Genomic DNA, 17,480 nt, shown 5'->3' with positions numbered 1-17,480 from the left:
GAGGTCACAGGAGACGATCGCAGCCCCCGGAGAAGCACGAGAACCTTCCAGCATCTATAAAGCCCCCCGCACCCTCCGCTCATCTGGTACATTAGGACGGACACGACCATCGGACTGAACATTTTATTGGAGAAATATAACAGATCCGGGGCGAAGGTGAAGCCCCTGGAAAAGGTGAAGCCCCCGGTCCGGAGGCGCTTTGTTGGTCTCTGTTAATACAATGGCGTGCGAGGTCCGGAGCAGAAGAGAGTAGATCTGAGTGGTTCCGGTGGTCCCAGGTGTGGACGTCAGGGGATACCCAGGGGTATAGTGAAGGAGAGGTAGTCGCCGGTGGCGCCCCAGCTGGCCCGATGTGTCTGGTAGATGCTGATCCACGTGGTGAGGATGGCCATCCACACAAAGAGGCCGAAGGCCGAGCGCTTCACATCTGTGGAGGGAACAGAGGATAAGCTGGGAGACCACCAGTATGGCCAACACTAGACCCCCTGCAGGATGTACACCAGCCCCCCAGGGTCCTGGATGGTGCATCTACCTAATCATTCCCCCAATTCTATATATTACTGCATACGTCGGAGGATTTTCCGCTGATGGGCCATGGGGGAGCGATACTGGACCCTCAGCAAATAATGCTTCTAAATTAAGAGCCCCACTATAGTGACCCCCCCCAACACTCACAGCTCTGTATCTGCGGCTGCTCCGTGTACGCCGGCTTGAAGAACGCTTCTTTAAAGAACCACGTGACGTTAACGAGCCACAGGAACGGCAGCAGAGCGAACCCGCCTGCGGAAAAGCAAGGTGAAAGGGTTAATAGCGTCCGTCAGTGCCGGGACCCAGCTGGAGGGAAGCTGGGGGCAAGTGATGGCGCTGAGGGGGACGCAGAGAATGGACAGCCTGACAGCAAAATTATACCACCTGACACCAGGACAAAGAGCACCAGGTGCCAAGGACTGGAAGCTAAACCTCCGGCCGCCGGGGACCGGGCGCTCAGACTCCGGCCGCCGGGGACCGGGCGCTCAGACTCCGGCCGCCGGGGACCGGGCGCTCAGACTCCGGCCGCCGGGGACCGGGCGCTCAGACTCCGGCCGCCGGGGACCGGGCGGTAAACCACAGGCCACCAGGGAAATGTATAGACTTGCGTTTGGTGCAGCTTTGACCTCACCCAGGTAATACTTTCGGCACAGCTGCAGCTTCTCCTCGTTGGGGACGCGCTCCAGGTTCATGGTGGCGTCGGAGAGGTCGGATATTCACCCCTTTGGAAGGGAAGAGATGAGAACATGGCATTTGCATACACAGACTTTTATTCCATTAATCCATGAACCCCCAGGATTCAGTACAAACTGCTCATCCTGGGCTTCCTGGTTCATAAACAGAAATCTAGAAGTGCAGTGAAGACTGGCGGCCATAATAACGCCGGCTCTCGTGCCTTTGGGCTGGTAGATGGTGCGTGGCGGCTGGTGGAAGTTCACCTCCAGGAAATGGATCTGGATATTCCCCAGCAATAACGGGAGACAAGGGGTTAAAATCGTCCGAGACCACCCACGTAAGAGAGGCCGGTAATGATTTACCTCAGAGTGGATGAGGATGAGTCCCTGCACAGAGGTATTTGGCGCTCGGCCCCCCGTTCTCACCAGCGCCGTATTTGGTAATGTTTGAGATACGGTTTAATGTCTCGGAGGATCGCGGACACAGAGCGTCTGCGGGATTAACCCTTCTGTTACAGATCTTCATCTCCACTATGAAGATCAGAGATGTATCTCACAGCTGAGGGTTCGTTACAGTAAGATCTACAGAAGCACAATCATCTCCCCTGTGCAGAGTTCGTAACAATGTATTAGTCCAGGTGAAATGTATCAGTCCACAGATGACACAATTGTAGCAAATAGAAGAACACAATGGAAAGCAGACGACCTGCGGCGGCACAAGGGACCAGAACCGCAGCACTTAAAGGGGATAGCAAGATCAACACCCCCTGAAACCCGAGTATGCGCCAGTAATAATGAGGCCTAATGCTCAGTGCATTCACTGAGGTAACCACTCTGGGCACCCGCTGATGGGCCACGTCCACGGAACCCGCTGATGGGCCACGTCTAGGGGTCCTGCTGATGGGCCATGTCCAGTAGGTCGCCAGGAAAAATGGCACAACCACTCAAAAAAATGAAACAAGCCCCCTGTAAAAGTATAAATGCCAGTGCATGGCATCCTTGTGATTATTTAAGATAAAGGGGTGCACAAACTCCAATTCAGGGGCCCCAATGCCACTCTGTGAGGCCCCCGACCACCTGAACGCAGAAGAGAAGTTGTAGACAGCTCAGGAACAAGGACGAGAAACTAGCATTGGTGGTCCATGTGCCTATGTTTAGGTCCCTGTATACGTCCAAGACGTATATTTCGAGGACCCACCCTGAGAGGGGGGTGGTCTAACACCCGGAAGCCCCCCAGCGATCAGCAGCTCCGGATGTGCACAAGGCATAGAGAGGGAGCAGCACGGCGCCGTACACTGTGAAGTGGCTGCTCTCGGTACTGCAACTCATCTCCTATTGATGTGAACGTGGTCGGAGATGCAGTCCTACAGTGCATGGCGCTGTGTGGTTCCCTCTCTGTAGTTACATACAGCTAATGACTGCGAGCGCCGGAGTCCAACGATCCGATAGTGATGACGCCTACACAGCATCAGTCCTGGACAACGCCGCTACGGTATCACGTCAGGCGCTCCTCTGCTTCCTGCTCCTGATCACTGACTGTTCAGGCTGCCGGCATGGCTGCACCATTGGTCCACACTGTGCGCTCTCTGAATCTGAAGGAGCAGCTTTATCTCTGCAGCATCGGAGGAGCACAGGGGCCCAGAAGCTTTTGGGATGGGACCTCCAGAGCAGCACTTACAAGCAGTATAACAAACAGCCGGTAAGCTCTACACTATTGTCTAGGAAAACGACCTCTTCTGATAGACCGCAGCGGTGGCTGATAACCTAGACAATGAGCAGTAAAATAAAGAAGTAAAATTCCCTCTGTTCTCGAAAAGGGAGAAACTTTTTACAAAGTTTCAAATTTTTCCAAGCACTTTGCAACTTTAACCCCGGAGCGCAGGTGATAGAGGCAGCTGCATAGGGGACCGGCGAATCCCCGCGCCCTTCAGTGGAGCCGGACTCATTGATGGCTGGTCTTGGAGCAATGATTGGGGGGGGTTCGAGGATCCTGGAGCGCTGATTGGGGGGGGATATTTGGGGGTCCTGGAGCGCTGATTGGGAGTGGGTTGGGGGGATTAGGGGGTCCTGGAGCGCTGATTGGGTGGGGGAGGATTAGGGGGTCCTGGAGCGCTGATTGGGTGGGGGAGGATTCGGGGGGTCCTGGAGCGCTGATTGGGGGAGATATTCCGGGGTCCTGGAGCGCTGATTGGGGGGATATTCGGGGGCCCTGGAGCGCTGATTGGAGGGGGGATATTTGGGGGTACTGGAGCACAGATTAGGGGGGATTCGGGGGTTCTGGAGCGCTGACTGGGGCGGATTCGGGGGTCCTGGAGCGCTGATTAGGCGGGATTCGGGGGTCCTGGAGCGCTGATTAGGGGGGATTTGGGGGTCCTGGAGCACTGAATAAAGGGGGGGGGGGAATTCAGGGGTCCTGGAGCGCTGATTAGGGGGATTCGGGGGTCCTGGAGCACTGATTAGGGGGGATTCGGGGGTCCTGGAGCACTGAATAAAGGGGGGTGAAATTCGTGGGTCCTGGAGCACTGATTAGGGGGATTCGGGAGCGCTGATTAGAGGGGATTCAGGGGTCCCTGGAGTGCTGAAAGATGGGAGATTCGGGGGTCCTGGAGCGCTGAATGGGGGGTGGGGGATTTGGGGGTCTTGGAGCGCTGATTGGGGAGAATTCGGGGGTCCTGGAGAGCTGATTGGGGGGGATATTTGGGGGATCATGGAGCGTTGACTGGGGGGGATTCGGGGGTCCTGGAGCGTTGACTGGGGGGGGGGGTTTGAGGGTCCTGGAGCGCTGACTGGGGGGGATTCTGGGGTCCTGGAGGGCTGACTGGGAGGGGGATTCGGGGGTCCTGGAGTGCTGATTTGGGGGGAAATCCGGAGTCCTGAAGCGCTGATTGGGGGTGGGGGATTCGGGGGCCCTGGAGCGCTGATTGGGGGTGGGGGATTCGGGGGTCCTGGAGTGCTGATTGGGGGGGGGGAATTGGGAGTCCTGGAGCGCTGACTGGGGGGGGATTCTGGGGTCCTGGAGGGCTGAACGACGGGAGATTTGGGGATCCTGGAGCGCTGATTGGGGGTGGGGGATTTGGGGGTCTTGGAGCGCTGATTGGGGAGAATTCGGTGGTCCAGGAGAGCTGATAGGGGGGGGATATTTGGGGATCCTGGAGCGTTGACTGGGGGGTATTCGGGGGTCCTGGAGCGTTGACTGGGGGGGATTCGGGGGTCCTGGAGCTTTGACTGGGGGGGATTCGGGGGTCCTGGAGGGCTGACTGGGAGGGGGATTCGGGGGTCCTGGAGTGCTGATTGGGGGGAAATCGGGAGTCCTGAAGTGCTGATTGGGGGTGGGGGATTTGGGGGCCCTGGAGCGCTGATTGGGGGTGGGGGATTCGGGGGTCCTGGAGTGCTGATTGGGGGGGGGGGGATCGGGAGTCCTGGAGCGCTGACTGGGGGGGGGGATTCTGGGGTCCTGGAGGGCTGAACGACGGGAGATTCGGGGATCCTGGAAAGCTGATTGGGGGTGGGGGATTTGGGGGTCTTGGAGCGCTGATTGGGGAGAATTCGGGGGTCCTGGAGAGCTGATTGGGGGGGCATATTTGGGGATCCTGGAGCGCTGACTGGGGGGTATTAGGGGGTCCTGGAGCGCTGACTGGGGGGTATTAGGGGGTCCTGGAGCGTTGACTAGGGGGGGGGGGGATCAAGGGTCCTGGAGCGCTGACTGGGGGGGGATTCTGGGGTCCTGGAGGGCTGACTGGGAGGGGGATTCGGGGGTCCTGGAGGGCTGATTGGGGGGGAAATCGGGAGTCCTGAAGCGCTGATTGGGGGTGGGGGATTCGGGGGTCCTGGAGCGCTGACTGGGAGTGTGGGATTCGGGGGTCCTGGACGGTGAATCATTTACAATGGGGCCGGGATCCGGACGGTTCCGGCCTCGTCTCTGCACTGCACTCAGTGTCGCCAGGGACTGGACGCATGAAACGTGTCCCTGGGGCCACATCACCCCAACAGGCGCGGCTCAGCACAACCCAGGAGGCTGCCACTCACTGACAGCAAACAGAGGTACAATGGCGGCCCTGGACACACGATAAAAAGGGGGAAACCTGCATATTTCTAACTGGAAGCTGCTTTTAGCCCCATAGAAGGCAGCAGTGAACTGTTACCATGGCAACAATAACCCATAAGGTGTAACAGCTAATGTGTACACTTTCTGGTGGGGCATGCTGGGAATTGTAGTCCCCCCAATCGCGACTATTGTCGATATTAAACGATAGGTCTCCGCTCACCCGCCTGTCTTCCTCTTTCTCCAGATCCAGCGCTCGGGGATGTCGGGAAATGTAGTCCAGGAAAGGTTCAGAATCCAATGCGCATGCGTAGCCAGAATGACGCTGCAAAGCCTGTCGGGAGTTGTAGTTTTATCCAGAGGTTATGAAGCCGAGTGAAGACATTCAGGGCGCAGCGGGAGGAAACGAAACACGGATTCCAGGGAGGGAAAATGTGAAATGTTCTGTATCTATGGGGAATCCGCGGACTACAGCGGAGAAAGAGGCGGGAAGCGGAAGCGGAAGTGACGTCTCCATAAACAGGAAGTCGGAGGTTGAGAAGGGGGAGGAGACAATCCGTGGAAGATGGCGGAATACTTGGCCTCGATTTTCGGGACTGAGAAGGATAAGTAAGTGCGGGGCCCCGGAGGAGGGCGAGAAGGGGCTGCACGGGGGCCACGGAGGAGGGCGAGAAGGGGCTGCACGGGGGCCACTGAGAGCACGGGGCCCCGGAGGAGGGCGAGAAGGGGCTGCACGGGGGCCACTGAGAGCACGGGACCCCGGAGGAGGGCGAGAAGGGGCTGCACGGGGGCCGCTGAGGGCACGGGGCCCCGGAGGAGGGCGAGAAGGGGCTGCACGGGGGCCGCTGAGGGCACGGGGCCCCGGAGGAGGGCGAGAAGGGGCTGCACGGGGGCCGCTGAGGGCACGGGGCCCCGGAGGAGGGCGAGAAGGGGCTGCACGGGGGCCGCTGAGGGCACGGGGCCCCGGAGGAGGGCGAGAAGGGGCTGCACGGGGGCCGCTGAGGGCACGGGGCCCCGGAGGAGGGCGAGAAGGGGCTGCACGGGGGCCGCTGAGGGCACGGGGCCCCGGAGGAGGGCGAGAAGGGGGGGCACGGGGCCCCGGAGGAGGGCGAGAAGGGGGGGCACGGGGCCCCGGAGGAGGGCGAGAAGGGGGGGCACGGGGCCCCGGAGGAGGGCGAGAAGGGGCGGCACGGGGCCCCGGAGGAGGGCGAGAAGGGGCTGCACGGGGCCCCGGAGGAGGGCGAGAAGGGGCTGCACGGGGCCCCGGAGGAGGGCGAGAAGGGGCCGCTGAGGGCGAGAAGGGGCCGCGGAGGAGGGCGAGAAGGGGCCGCGGAGGAGGGCGAGAAGGGGCCCCGGAGGAGGGCGAGAAGGGGCCCCGGAGGAGGGCGAGAAGGGGCCGCTGAGGGCAGTGGGGCCCCGGAGGAGGGCGAGAAGGGGCCGCTGAGGGCAGTGGGGCCCCGGAGGAGGGCGAGAAGGGGCCGCTGAGGGCAGTGGGGCCCCGGAGGAGGGCGAGAAGGGGCTGCACGGGGGCCGCTGAGGGCAGTGGGGCCCCGGAGGAGGGCGAGAAGGGAGGGCACGGGGCCCCGGAGGAGGGCGAGAAGGGGCTGCACGGGGGCCACTGAGGGTGTGTTGTGGCTGGTGTCGGGCTAGTGGGATACTTTGAGCTTTTTATAACAGTCTCCCTTTGTCTTTTCTTTAGGGTCAACTGTTCCTTTTACTTCAAGATTGGAGCGTGTCGCCATGGAGACCGCTGCTCCCGCCTCCACAACAAACCCACCTTCAGCCAGGTGAGGACCCTGGGGCTACACATTCTGCTGGTGGTGACTGAGGGCCCCATACATGTGGTCAGACGATTGTTTGCTCGGCTCCTGTGTTCTGTATGAGAGATGGCGCCGACAGACGTCTCATCTCATCTGGAGAGCAACAGGATCGTCAGTCTGAGACGGGACACACACGTGGTCAAAATTGTTGGTACCCCTCGATTAATGAAAGAAAAACCCACAATGGTCACAGAAATAACTTGAATCTGACAAAAGTAATAATAAATTAAAAATCTATGAAAATGAACAAATGAAAGTCAGACATTGCTTTTCTGCTTCAACAGAATTTAAAAAAAAAATTAAACTCATGAAATAGGCCTGGACAGAAATGATGGTACCCCTGAAAATAATGTGACAAAGGGAACATGTTGTGTCCACTAATTAGCATCACAGGTGTCTACAATCTTGTAATCAGTCAGTGGCCTGTATATAGGGCTACAGATACTCACTGTGCTGTTTGGTGACATGGTGTGTACCACACTCAACGTGTGCCAGAGGAAGCAAAGGAAAGAGTTGTCTCAGGAGATTAGAAAGAAAATGATAGACAAGCATGTTAAAGGTTATAAGACCATCTCCAAGCAGCTTGATGTTCCTGTGACTACAGGTGCACATATTGTTCAGAAATTTAAGATCCATGGGACTGTAGCCAACCTCCCTGGACGTGGCTGCAGGAGGAAAATTGATGACAACTCAAAGAGATGGATAATACGAATGGTAACAAAAGAGCCCAGGATAACTTCTAAAGAGATTAAAGGTGAACTTCAAGCTCAAGGAACATTAGTGTCAGATCGGACCATCCGTCATTGTTTGATTCAAAGTGGACTTCATGAGAGTCGACCAAGGAGAACACCATTGTTTTAAAAAATCATAAAAGTGCCAGACTGGAATTTGCCAAACTACATGTTGACAAGTCACAAAACTTATGAGAGAATGTCCTATGGACAGATGACACAAGAAATTGAAGTTTTAGGCAAGGCACATCAGCTCTATGTTCACAGATGGAAAAATGAAGCGTATCAAGAAAAGAACACTGTCCCTACTGTGAAACATGGTGGAGGCTCTGTTATGTTCTGGGGCTGCTTTGCTGCATCTGGCACAGGGTGTCTTGAATCTGTGCAGGGTACAATGAAATCTCAAGACTATCAAGGGATTCTAGAGAGAAATGTGCTGCCCAGTGTCAGAAAGCTCGGTCTCAGTCACAGGTCGTGGGTCTTGCAACAGGATAATGACCCAAAACACAGCTAAAAACACCCAAGAATGGCTAAGAGGAAAACATTGGACTATTCTGAAGTGGCTTCTATGAGCCCTGGCCTAAATCCTGAGCATCTTTGGAAAGAGCTGAAACATGTCGTCTGGAGAAGGCAACCTTCACACACGAGACAACTGGAGCAGTTTGCTCATGAGGAGTGGCCAAAATACCGGTCGAGAGGCGCAGAAGTCTCATTGACCGTTACATGAATCGTTTGATTGCAGTGATTGCCTCAAAAGGTTGTTCAACAAAATATTAAGTTAAGAAGAACCATCATTTCTGTCCAGGCCGATTTCATGAGTTTAATTTTTAAAAAAAAAAAAAAAATTCTGTGGAAGCAGAAAACCAATGACTGACTTACTTTTGTTCATTTCCATCGATTTTTAATTTATTACTTTTGGCAGATTCAAGTTATTTCTGTGACAATCGTGGGTTTTTCTTTCATTAAACGAGGAGTAGCAACAATTTTGACCACGTGTGTATCACATCCTTCTCTCCCTGACATCACCAAGGTCCCCACACACAGGCCAGGGTCCCCACACATACCGTGTGCTGGCCTGTGTAATAGTGGGGGGCGTTCCGCCTTTTTAAGGCCAGTGTAATAGTGGAGGGCGTGCTGCTGTGTGATCCCAGGTGTAATAGTGGCGGACGTGCCATCGATACTTACAGATGCAACATATTTGCCGTTCCGGGTGAACCTTATGGTTGATGCCACCTCTTTCTTGACCGCTGTGTAAACCCCCTCATTTTGATGTGGTCTCTATTCTCAGCTGATGATTTTGTTGTCTCTTCCAGACGATCGTCCTCTTGAACCTTTACCGGAACCCGCAGAACACTGCACAGAGCGCCAACGGCTCCCACTGTGAGTGCCGCCACCATAGTACCCATGTAACTGCTCTTAAAGGGCCCTACCACCTCTTCTAGCTGCAAGAAGTACAACCTGTGCAGCTGGCACCGGCCGCGCGTGCTCTAATAATGCTGACGTAGAGGGGCAATTGCACCCACAGAATGATTCCATGAGGGGTCGGTGGAATAGTATGTTGGGTCTACCCCACTATCTGGGGATTACATGGTTTATATTATGCAGGCCTGACTCTTAAAGGGGTCTCCCAATATTAATCTTTGAGTAGTGCCTCATGTAATGGCTCTTTTGGGACCCCCCTGATGGTCGGCAGCCCCATTGTAGTGTGTGGGTGGCGTAGTGATTCTCGTCTCTTCCTTCCCTCGCAGCGCTCGTCAGTGATGTGGAGGTGCAGGAACATTATGACGACTTCTTTGAGGTGAGTGGGACCTTCTTAAGTCGTCGGCTTACCCACTGAACTATCCCGGTGACTTTGCCTTTAATCTATAAACTATTGAGGCCCGAAGCCGCTTGAATCCTGGACATGCGAGTAGCTGGTCGTTCTTGAATAGCAGTTCACATGTTCATTCTTCTTAGCATTTTATGCGCTTTTTCAGGGGGGGGGGGGGGTAACGGAGCAGATCCGCCTGAAAAGGCCTTTTTGTATGTTGATGAAACTACTGCTCCCAGCATGTCCAGGCAGCAACTATCAGGACAAGCGGGGGTGAGGTGCAGCTTCGTGACCGTGTCTGATTATTTCTACACTCTCGCAGGAAGTGTTCACCGAAGTGGAGCAGAAATACGGAGAGATCGAGGAGATGAATATCTGCGACAACCTCGGCGATCACCTGGTGGGAAACGTCTATGTCAAGGTAACATCTCGCTTCTCGCAGCTGCTTGAGTAGGGACTGGAGGAAAATGCAAATCTAGGATGCAACGGTGCAAATGGGACATAAAGGGATGCCCCCGGGGTTACTTGAAAAATATTTTTTATTTTTCCTTCTGATGCTAATAAGTCCATATATATCGTAGTCCGCTGCGGCGGCGTCCTCTGCTGCTCACAATCTACATAATGCAGCCCGGTCTATAGCGGAGCTGCGCTCACTATGTAATTAATGAAGCGGAGTCGGGGATGCGACTCACAGGTTGTAGTCGCTGCCGTTGAAGTCGGAGCTGCGCTCTTCAGCGATGTTTCCGATGAGTCTTCCGCTGTGTTCCTCCCGAGTCTCCTCTTCGTCGTCGGTCATCGTGTGTCTGCGGCCGGTTAAGAAGTCGCCGTTCTCCCAGTAGAAGCTGAACTCCGAGCCTCCCAGCTCCTTCGTCTCCTCCATCTCCTTGGCGCTGCAGCGAGGAAGCTGAACCTCGAACGTTTTGTGGAAGCGCTTGTAGTCCACCCGGAAGGCCCCCTTCTCCAGTGTCATGCACGGCTCGAAGCGATGGCCCCAGATGATCTCGTTTTCTAAGTAGGAGCTTTTCGCCTGACAAGTCATCCCTGCGATGGGGGAAGGAGAGGGAGTCGTGTGAAACGGGGGGATCCAAACGGAGAACATACAACTGCAATACTGGGACCCCCAAACTCACCCCCATAGATCTCAATGGTGATCTACGTTGGGGATGTTGATGGCATCAACATCAGCTCAGAGGGGGTCGGGCGCCAGACGCTCCCACCGATCTCCTATGACACTGGAAAAATGCCATCTCGTACTCTGCGTAGTGCCCATTGCTGCCACGGCAGTACTGACCATCGGACCTCCACCTATCTTGAGGGTGGTTCATCAATATGGTCGCCCTGAATAACCCCTTTATACTATAGTTTGTCTTTCAGGAATATGTCTATCCCCAGTAATCTGTTAATATAAACTTGCCTGCAGTGTAAAGAATGGGAGTTTGGAGACTGAGCTGGTGGTTGGGGGTCTCTATAGGGGGGTACAGGAGGGGGTCGTCTACTTGCCTGTGGCCTCCACGATCCCCTCCAATATGACGATTATCTCGAACTGCTCCCGGAGCAGCTGCTGCGGCCCCATCTCCCAGAAGGGGCTGTGGTGGTCAATCAGGTGGCAGATGACCTGCGGCTCCACCAGGAACAGTCGGTCCTCTCCGGTGTCGTAGCCGAGGTTGATCTCCGACTGCTCCAGGGGAAGGAATTCTCCTTCACACGTCTGCCGGGACTTGATGAGCTTGGCCCGTATTTTGGCGTCCACCATGTGGCTGTCCCGGAGGTCGCCGATGCGGAACATGAGGCAGAGCTTCTCGTCTCGCGGGCAGACCACGCAGCTCCGGCTGAAGATCAGCGTCTGCGCTCGTTTCTTGGGTCGCGAGATCTTGGCGAACATGCAGCCCACCATGAGGGCATCGATCATGGAGCCCACGATGGACTGGGCCATTATGAGGTAGACGCCTTCCTGGCAGTTGGTGGTCACCATGCGGGAGCCGTAGCCGATGGTGCGCTGGGTCTCCACAGAGAAGAGGAGCGCTGCTGTGAAGCTGTCCACGTTCTGGAAGCAAGGAGCCCAGTCCTCGTCATCCGGGTGGTACAAATCCTGGCGCCACAGCGCGTCCAGGTAGTAGAGTGTGGCGAAGAGCAGCCACGTGACCACGTAGCACATCATGAAGACGAACAGGAACCAGCGGTACTTCAGGTCCACGATGGTAGTGAAAATGTCCGACAGGAAGCGAGCCTTCTCCTCGATGCGGCCCAGGTTGACCTGGCACTTGCCGTCTTTGGCCACGTACCTCTGCCGCTCCTGCCGAGTGGATGTCTTGCCTTGGTGGAGTTCTGCGTCCATCAGCTTACACCGTTGCTTAGCCGGTCGCTTGGGGGCAGAAAACAACCCATGTGGCGGCATGTTAACGTATCGAGGCCCGTGGGTGATATCGGGCACACTGATGGCGTGCCGAGGGTCCCAGCGCGCGCTGGCAGCTCCGCCCTCTCTCAGGGATGATCGGCGGTACTTGGGAAGATCCGTCGCGCTGCAGACACTTTGTCGTGGCTGCGAATATCCGATGTCGGCGGTGCTCATATGACGTCTGTATGCACTGCGCGGCATTATATCCGGGAGCGGCTCTGCTGCACATGTCGGCGCCACCGCACATTCCGGCTGCGGAAAGAGAAAATTAATATTTATAATCGTGTAGGATTTCCGAAGTCGGTCGCTTTGTGATATTTTAGGCCTATCACCTTCTGGGGAAAGCTCCGATACCGACCGGTGTCTGTGGGGGTTCGGGGAAGGAAGACCAGGACTTGTCTGGGCTTGGTGGGCTGCCCTGCTCCAGAACGCAGCCCGTTGGCTTCCCGGCCTCCTCCTTTGTCTGTGTCACAGTCCTCGGCTTGTGGGGCCGCACCAGGCATTGTGATGCTGACCGTGGATTTGCCCAAGGGTGGGGTGTGGTCACCGCACTCGTATTCTGTCCGCGTCATTGAGCCTGTGGATAGAGAAACATGCGTGTATGGTGGCATGTATACAGGAACAACCGGAGGCCAAGCCCAGCTTCTAGCAATAGCGGGGGGGCCGTGTTAGGTGAGTGTGGGCGACAGGCTGGGGCTGTAGAGGCAGAGTGTCGGTGAAGGCATGTGGTCGCCCCTGGTCATGGCATATAATCCATGTGTCCAGCGTCGTCCCCACCCTTGTCAGTGTATACAGAATCCCCCCCCACAGTCATATATTCTATATAGCAGCGGTTTGTGTTCGGGAGCTTCAGTACCTGTATATGGCCAGCGTTGTCCCCACCCCCGTCAGTGTACACAGCGTCGTCCCCACCGTCGTATATTCTGTATATCAGAGGTTCGTGTCCAGCGTGTGCCCCCCCACATCCCACCGCCATATATTCTGTATATCAGAGGTTCTTGTCCAGCGTCCCCCCTGTCAGTGTATATGGCGTGTCTTCGCGGCCTCGGTACCTGTTTGTGTCCTGTCCCCCCCCCCCCCCCCACCACCACCACCACCATGTATTCTGTATATCAGTGGTTTGTGTTCGGGGCCTCTGTACCTGTTTGTGTCCGGTTCCCACCTCCCCCTGTCAGTGTATACGGCGTCCCCCCACTGCCATATATTCTGTATATCAGTGGTTTGTGTCTGGTTCCCCCCTCCCCCCGTCAGTGTATACGGCGTCCCCCCATTGCCATATATTCTGTATATCAGTGGTTTGTGTCCGGTTCCCACCTCCCCCCGTCAGTGTATATGGCGTCCCCCCACTGCCATATATTCTGTATATCAGTGGTTTGTGTCTGGTTCCCCCCTCCCCCCGTCAGTGTATACGGCGTCCCCCCATTGCCATATATTCTGTATATCAGTGGTTTGTGTCCGGTTCCCACCTCCCCCCGTCAGTGTATATGGCGTCCCCCCACTGCCATATATTCTGTATATCAGTGGTTTGTGTCTGGTTCCCCCCTCCCCCCGTCAGTGTATACGGCGTCCCCCCACTGCCATATATTCTGTATATCAGTGGTTTGTGTCCGGTTCCCACCTCCCCCCGTCAGTGTATACGGCGTCCCCCCACTGCCATATATTCTGTATATCAGTGGTTTGTGTCTGGTTCCCCCCTCCCCCGTCAGTGTATACGGCGTCCCCCCCACTGCCATATATTCTGTATATCAGCAGTTTGTGTTCGGGGCCTCGGTACCTGTTTGTGTCCGGTTCCCCCCGTCAGTGTATACGGCGTCCCCCCCCCCCCACTGCCATATATTCTGTATATCAGTGGTTTGTGTTCGGGGCCTCGGTACCTGTTTGTGTCCGGTTCCCCCCGTCAGTGTATACGGCGTCCCCCCACTGCCATATATTCTGTATATCAGTGGTGTGTGTTCGGGGCCTCGGTACCTGTTTGTGTCCGGCGTCTCCTTCGTCCGTCTGCCCCAGATCTCGGTGTCCAATCCTGTTTACCATAAACCGGATTAGGCACGGCTATATTAAGCTGCTGGCGGGGAGGTGACGCTCGTCCACCTCTATTTCCCAGCATTCCTCGCTTTGCTCCTTCATTGATTCTTTCGCCTTTATTGTTTTTATCTCTACAGTTTCGTCGAGAGGAGGACGCAGAGCGAGCCCTGGTGGAGCTGAACAACCGCTGGTTCAACGGGCAGGCGATCCACGCCGAGCTGTCGCCCGTCACAGACTTCAGGGAGTCCTGCTGCCGGCAGTACGAGATGGGGTGAGTGCCGCCCTCTACTGGCACCTGTCTGCTTCACCCCGGACGTCCTGACCCGTAATTAACGTCTTGACCTCTTCACCCGGCAGGGAATGTAATCGCGGCGGATTCTGTAACTTCATGCATTTGAAGCCGATCTCCAGTGCGCTCCGGAGGCAGCTGTATGGCCGAGCCCGCAACCGACAGTGAGTACCTGGATGAGCGCGCGGCTCCGCTCACATCTGTCCACCGCCCGCTCCTGTGTGCGGGTAGATGAGAGCGGAGCCCCCCTTTATTGTACCGCTCCAAGGGGTCCCTCAGCTTTGTGGCACAATCCGAAATTTGCTTCCACCACAGAAACATGACCAATGCAAGACGTATGTGACACCATAAAATATTTTTGGAAGAAAGGGAAATTTGATGAAATTATTTAGTGGAAAAGGATTGTCTGAAAAAAAATAGTGACTATACTGAACAAAAAAGTTCATTAGTTCATGGAAAATACAGAATTACAAATGTAACAACGGGGGGGAGGTGAAATGGTCGGGAATAGTTTACCTAAGACATTGGTCAGCCATTGAGTTGGGTCAGGTACTCGCACGTTGGGCAGGCTTTGTTCAGTTTAACACATCACTAATTTAACCCCTTCACCCCTGGCCCATTTTTGCGCTTTTGTTTTTTGCTTCCCTTCTTCCCAGAACCATAACCCTTTTTTTTTTTTTCCCCCATTTTCCAAGACCCGTAGCGTCTTCATTTTTCGGGATCCAGGTGAAAGCTTATTTTTTGCGCGCCGAGCTGACGTTTTTGTTACCATTTTGGGGTAGATACGATGTTTTTGATCGTCTGTTATTGCAATTTTGCTGTGACAAAAAAAAAACATAATTCTGGTGGTTTTTTTGTTTTTTTTTTCTCGTTACATGTACAGTACATGTCTGAAAGGGGTTAATCAAACTGTATGACTACTAACATCCATTCTCAGGTGATATGAGACCAAGACATTTTTGTTTTCAACGTAGAAGAACACAAATGGGTTTTACATACGGCTGTAGCTGAGTTTTTCACTAAAAATGCTGCAAAAACATTGCAAAAATTGACATGCTGAAGTTCATATATTGAAAAAACAGCAGTTTCCAATTCATTCAGGAGAAAAAAAAACTGCATGAGATTTCTGAAATCTTATAGCTTTGCTGGTACTACTTTTTAATTTGTATATATAAAAAAAAAAGCGACAAACACAATGTGTGAACATAGTCTTAAAAGCTGCTTTTTACAGTACCAGTAAAAGCTGCGATTTTCAGAAATCTCATGTCATGTACACTTTATTTTATTTGAAAGTGCAGCTTATTTTTCAGCGTTTTTTGCAGGTTGTTTTTTTTTTTTTTTCACCCATAGAAAGCAATGCTTAAGTGCAAAAAAGCAGCAAAAAAAAAAAAGTTGCCATCAGTCTTTGCAGCTTTTTTTTTGTGAAGAAAGCAGGTACAGCCGTATGTAAAACACATATTTTAGTGTTTTTGTTTCATCGGGTCCCCCCCCCCCCCAAGTCTAAACCGAAATGTCTTGGGTCTCCTCACCTGGGCATCGATGTTACTATTAGTACAGTTTAATTAGTGATGTGCGTGAAAGCAAACTAAGCCTGAGCATCTCAATGCCGCCCAACGTATTAGGTAAACTATTCCCGACCAATTCACCTCCCCCCTCCCCGCTGTTACATTTATTATTCTCTATTCTTTTCATGAACTTTTCTGATCAGAATAGTCACTACTTTTTTTTTTTTTTTTTCAGACATAGTGTAAAAAGTTTTAAGTTGATAAAATTTGTCTTTTTTTTTTTTTTTTTCCCCAAAAATATTTTATGGTGTCGCATACATCTTGTATTGTTCGTGCTTGAAGAAAAGCTGAACTTATGGATCCTGAAAAAATGCAGCAAAACCTGCTTTTTTGATGCCGGGAAAAAAAAAGCAACGTGTGAACATAGCCTTGGTGTGCATGTACTCCTAGGATGATTAGTGGCCGACGTCTGTGCACCTCTGAGCGTGGACCCGGGGTCGGGATCTCTTTGTGGCCGCAGGATTTGGGAGATAATTCTGAGATTTATTGCTGCTAATTCGCTGTGACCTCACCTCTCCATACGTGTTCTCCATTATAGGGCCAGGGCTGGATCTGCGCCCAGACATCATTCGCCAAAGCGCTTCCCCGAAAGGCCTCGGCACAACAACAGAGATGCTGGTGGCCGCCGCCGCTCGCGCTCTCCGAGGCACCGGCACGGCCGCTTCTAAAAGGTCAGGAAGATGAAGAAGAGCCACAATCTCCTGGCACCAAACTGTCCATATTCCTCACCCTCCAGCAGTCGGGGTCAGGCCCGGTGTGGGGAGGGTTTAGGCAGCAGTGCTTGGTCTCTGCCCAGCAGTTATAGGGGACCAGGAATCACACACCATATTGGATTAGGACTCCTACATTAAAAATGCCGCATAGACAGCAAGCAGGACACCGACGTTAAGTGTCCCGGGGTGACCCCCCCCCTACTCCTGACTGCTGTCTGTGGCGGCTTTTTAACGTACTGATCCCTTTTAAGCCCCACGTCCCTCTTTTGTATTTGTCTGACAGTCGTAGTGTCCGAAGCACCGAGCCATCCGAGGTTCCTTTCCTTTGCCGGGCTTTCTCTCGGCCTCTGTCCTCCATGATGTCTGTGCTCATTAATGATGCAGCCTCCCTTTTTATTACATTATTGGTTTAATAAATAGTAAATCCCCAGAATCATCGCCGCCACCATTCGCATTTCTTTACTGACGCGGGGGGGGGCACGAAGTGCATGTCATAGGTGAGGAGGGGATGAACGTGGGGGACAGATCAGGCTCATTTCTTAAAACTGTATGACCCACCACATAGAGGGGCGCAGTCACTCTCTATCCACATTATCGCCGCTAGACAAAAAAATGACCGGTCCTCTTGCAGTAAATCCTTAAATCAGAAATCTTCAGCATGCTGTGTAAACAGGCCACCGATGACCGAGAGAAACACTTCTTCATCAGGCGAAATGATCATCTTGGCAGCACAATAGATCATTATTCTCGGCAGCACATAGTCATAGAAACAGGCCCTCATTACCCTGATGAAGCCTGTGCGGGCGAAACATGGGGCTTTAAACACTCGCGATAACATCTAGGTACAGATATTCTAATAGAGATATCTGTTTATCTAGATTTAAGGAC

The 17,480-nt window shown here is 53.9% G+C and overlaps 3 protein-coding genes across 3 annotated transcripts; 1 reads left to right on the top strand and 2 right to left on the bottom strand.

The window, feature by feature from the left end:
• Nucleotides 1-109: 109 nt before the first annotated feature.
• PSENEN (presenilin enhancer, gamma-secretase subunit) lies at nucleotides 110-5,726 on the bottom strand. Its single transcript, XM_073655576.1, has 4 exons — nucleotides 5,468-5,726; nucleotides 1,160-1,250; nucleotides 676-780; nucleotides 110-427 (listed from the first exon to the last, which is right to left on the bottom strand). Exons 2-4 carry the CDS (start codon nucleotides 1,218-1,220, stop codon nucleotides 288-290), a joined length of 306 nt encoding a protein of 101 aa, XP_073511677.1. The 5' UTR covers nucleotides 1,221-1,250; nucleotides 5,468-5,726; the 3' UTR covers nucleotides 110-287.
• U2AF1L4 (U2 small nuclear RNA auxiliary factor 1 like 4) lies at nucleotides 5,698-17,025 on the top strand. The gene is made up of 8 exons (XM_073655575.1): nucleotides 5,698-5,853; nucleotides 6,944-7,031; nucleotides 9,109-9,175; nucleotides 9,544-9,593; nucleotides 9,928-10,026; nucleotides 14,163-14,296; nucleotides 14,383-14,478; nucleotides 16,418-17,025. Exons 1-8 carry the CDS (start codon nucleotides 5,810-5,812, stop codon nucleotides 16,545-16,547), a joined length of 708 nt encoding a protein of 235 aa, XP_073511676.1. The 5' UTR covers nucleotides 5,698-5,809; the 3' UTR covers nucleotides 16,548-17,025.
• LOC141171923 (G protein-activated inward rectifier potassium channel 3-like) lies at nucleotides 10,164-14,296 on the bottom strand. Its single transcript, XM_073655577.1, has 4 exons — nucleotides 13,969-14,296; nucleotides 12,333-12,577; nucleotides 11,106-12,252; nucleotides 10,164-10,646 (listed from the first exon to the last, which is right to left on the bottom strand). Exons 1-4 carry the CDS (start codon nucleotides 14,105-14,107, stop codon nucleotides 10,294-10,296), a joined length of 1,884 nt encoding a protein of 627 aa, XP_073511678.1. The 5' UTR covers nucleotides 14,108-14,296; the 3' UTR covers nucleotides 10,164-10,293.
• Nucleotides 17,026-17,480: the final 455 nt, after the last annotated feature.

Source organism: Phyllobates terribilis, unplaced genomic scaffold (genome assembly GCF_046119375.1).
Source record: "Phyllobates terribilis strain yellow unplaced genomic scaffold, ASM4611937v1 Scaffold_12__6_contigs__length_324123572, whole genome shotgun sequence".
NCBI lineage: Eukaryota > Metazoa > Chordata > Amphibia > Anura > Dendrobatidae > Phyllobates > Phyllobates terribilis.
This window is presented reverse-complemented; position numbering and strand designations above follow the sequence as displayed.

What these genes read in the sequence shown, in the direction of transcription:
- PSENEN (XM_073655576.1), bottom strand. Translation starts at nt 1,220, where the DNA reads ATGAACCTGGAGCGCGTCCCCAACGAGGAGAAGCTGCAGCTGTGCCGA. An exon ending in GTGCCGAAAGTATTACCTGG is followed by an intron (nt 781 to 1,159) that starts GTGAGGTCAAAG and finishes GCTTTTCCGCAG; the next exon opens with GCGGGTTCGCTCTGCTGCCG. An exon ending in GCAGCCGCAGATACAGAGCT is followed by an intron (nt 428 to 675) that starts GTGAGTGTTGGG and finishes TTCCCTCCACAG; the next exon opens with ATGTGAAGCGCTCGGCCTTC.
- U2AF1L4 (XM_073655575.1), top strand. Translation starts at nt 5,810, where the DNA reads ATGGCGGAATACTTGGCCTCGATTTTCGGGACTGAGAAGGATAA. An exon ending in ATTATGACGACTTCTTTGAG is followed by an intron (nt 9,594 to 9,927) that starts GTGAGTGGGACC and finishes ACACTCTCGCAG; the next exon opens with GAAGTGTTCACCGAAGTGGA. An exon ending in TGGGAAACGTCTATGTCAAG is followed by an intron (nt 10,027 to 14,162) that starts GTAACATCTCGC and finishes TTATCTCTACAG; the next exon opens with TTTCGTCGAGAGGAGGACGC.
- LOC141171923 (XM_073655577.1), bottom strand. Translation starts at nt 14,107, where the DNA reads ATGCTGGGAAATAGAGGTGGACGAGCGTCACCTCCCCGCCAGCAGCTT. An exon ending in ATCGGAGCTTTCCCCAGAAG is followed by an intron (nt 12,253 to 12,332) that starts GTGATAGGCCTA and finishes CTCTTTCCGCAG; the next exon opens with CCGGAATGTGCGGTGGCGCC. An exon ending in GGGGATCGTGGAGGCCACAG is followed by an intron (nt 10,647 to 11,105) that starts GCAAGTAGACGA and finishes CCCCCATCGCAG; the next exon opens with GGATGACTTGTCAGGCGAAA.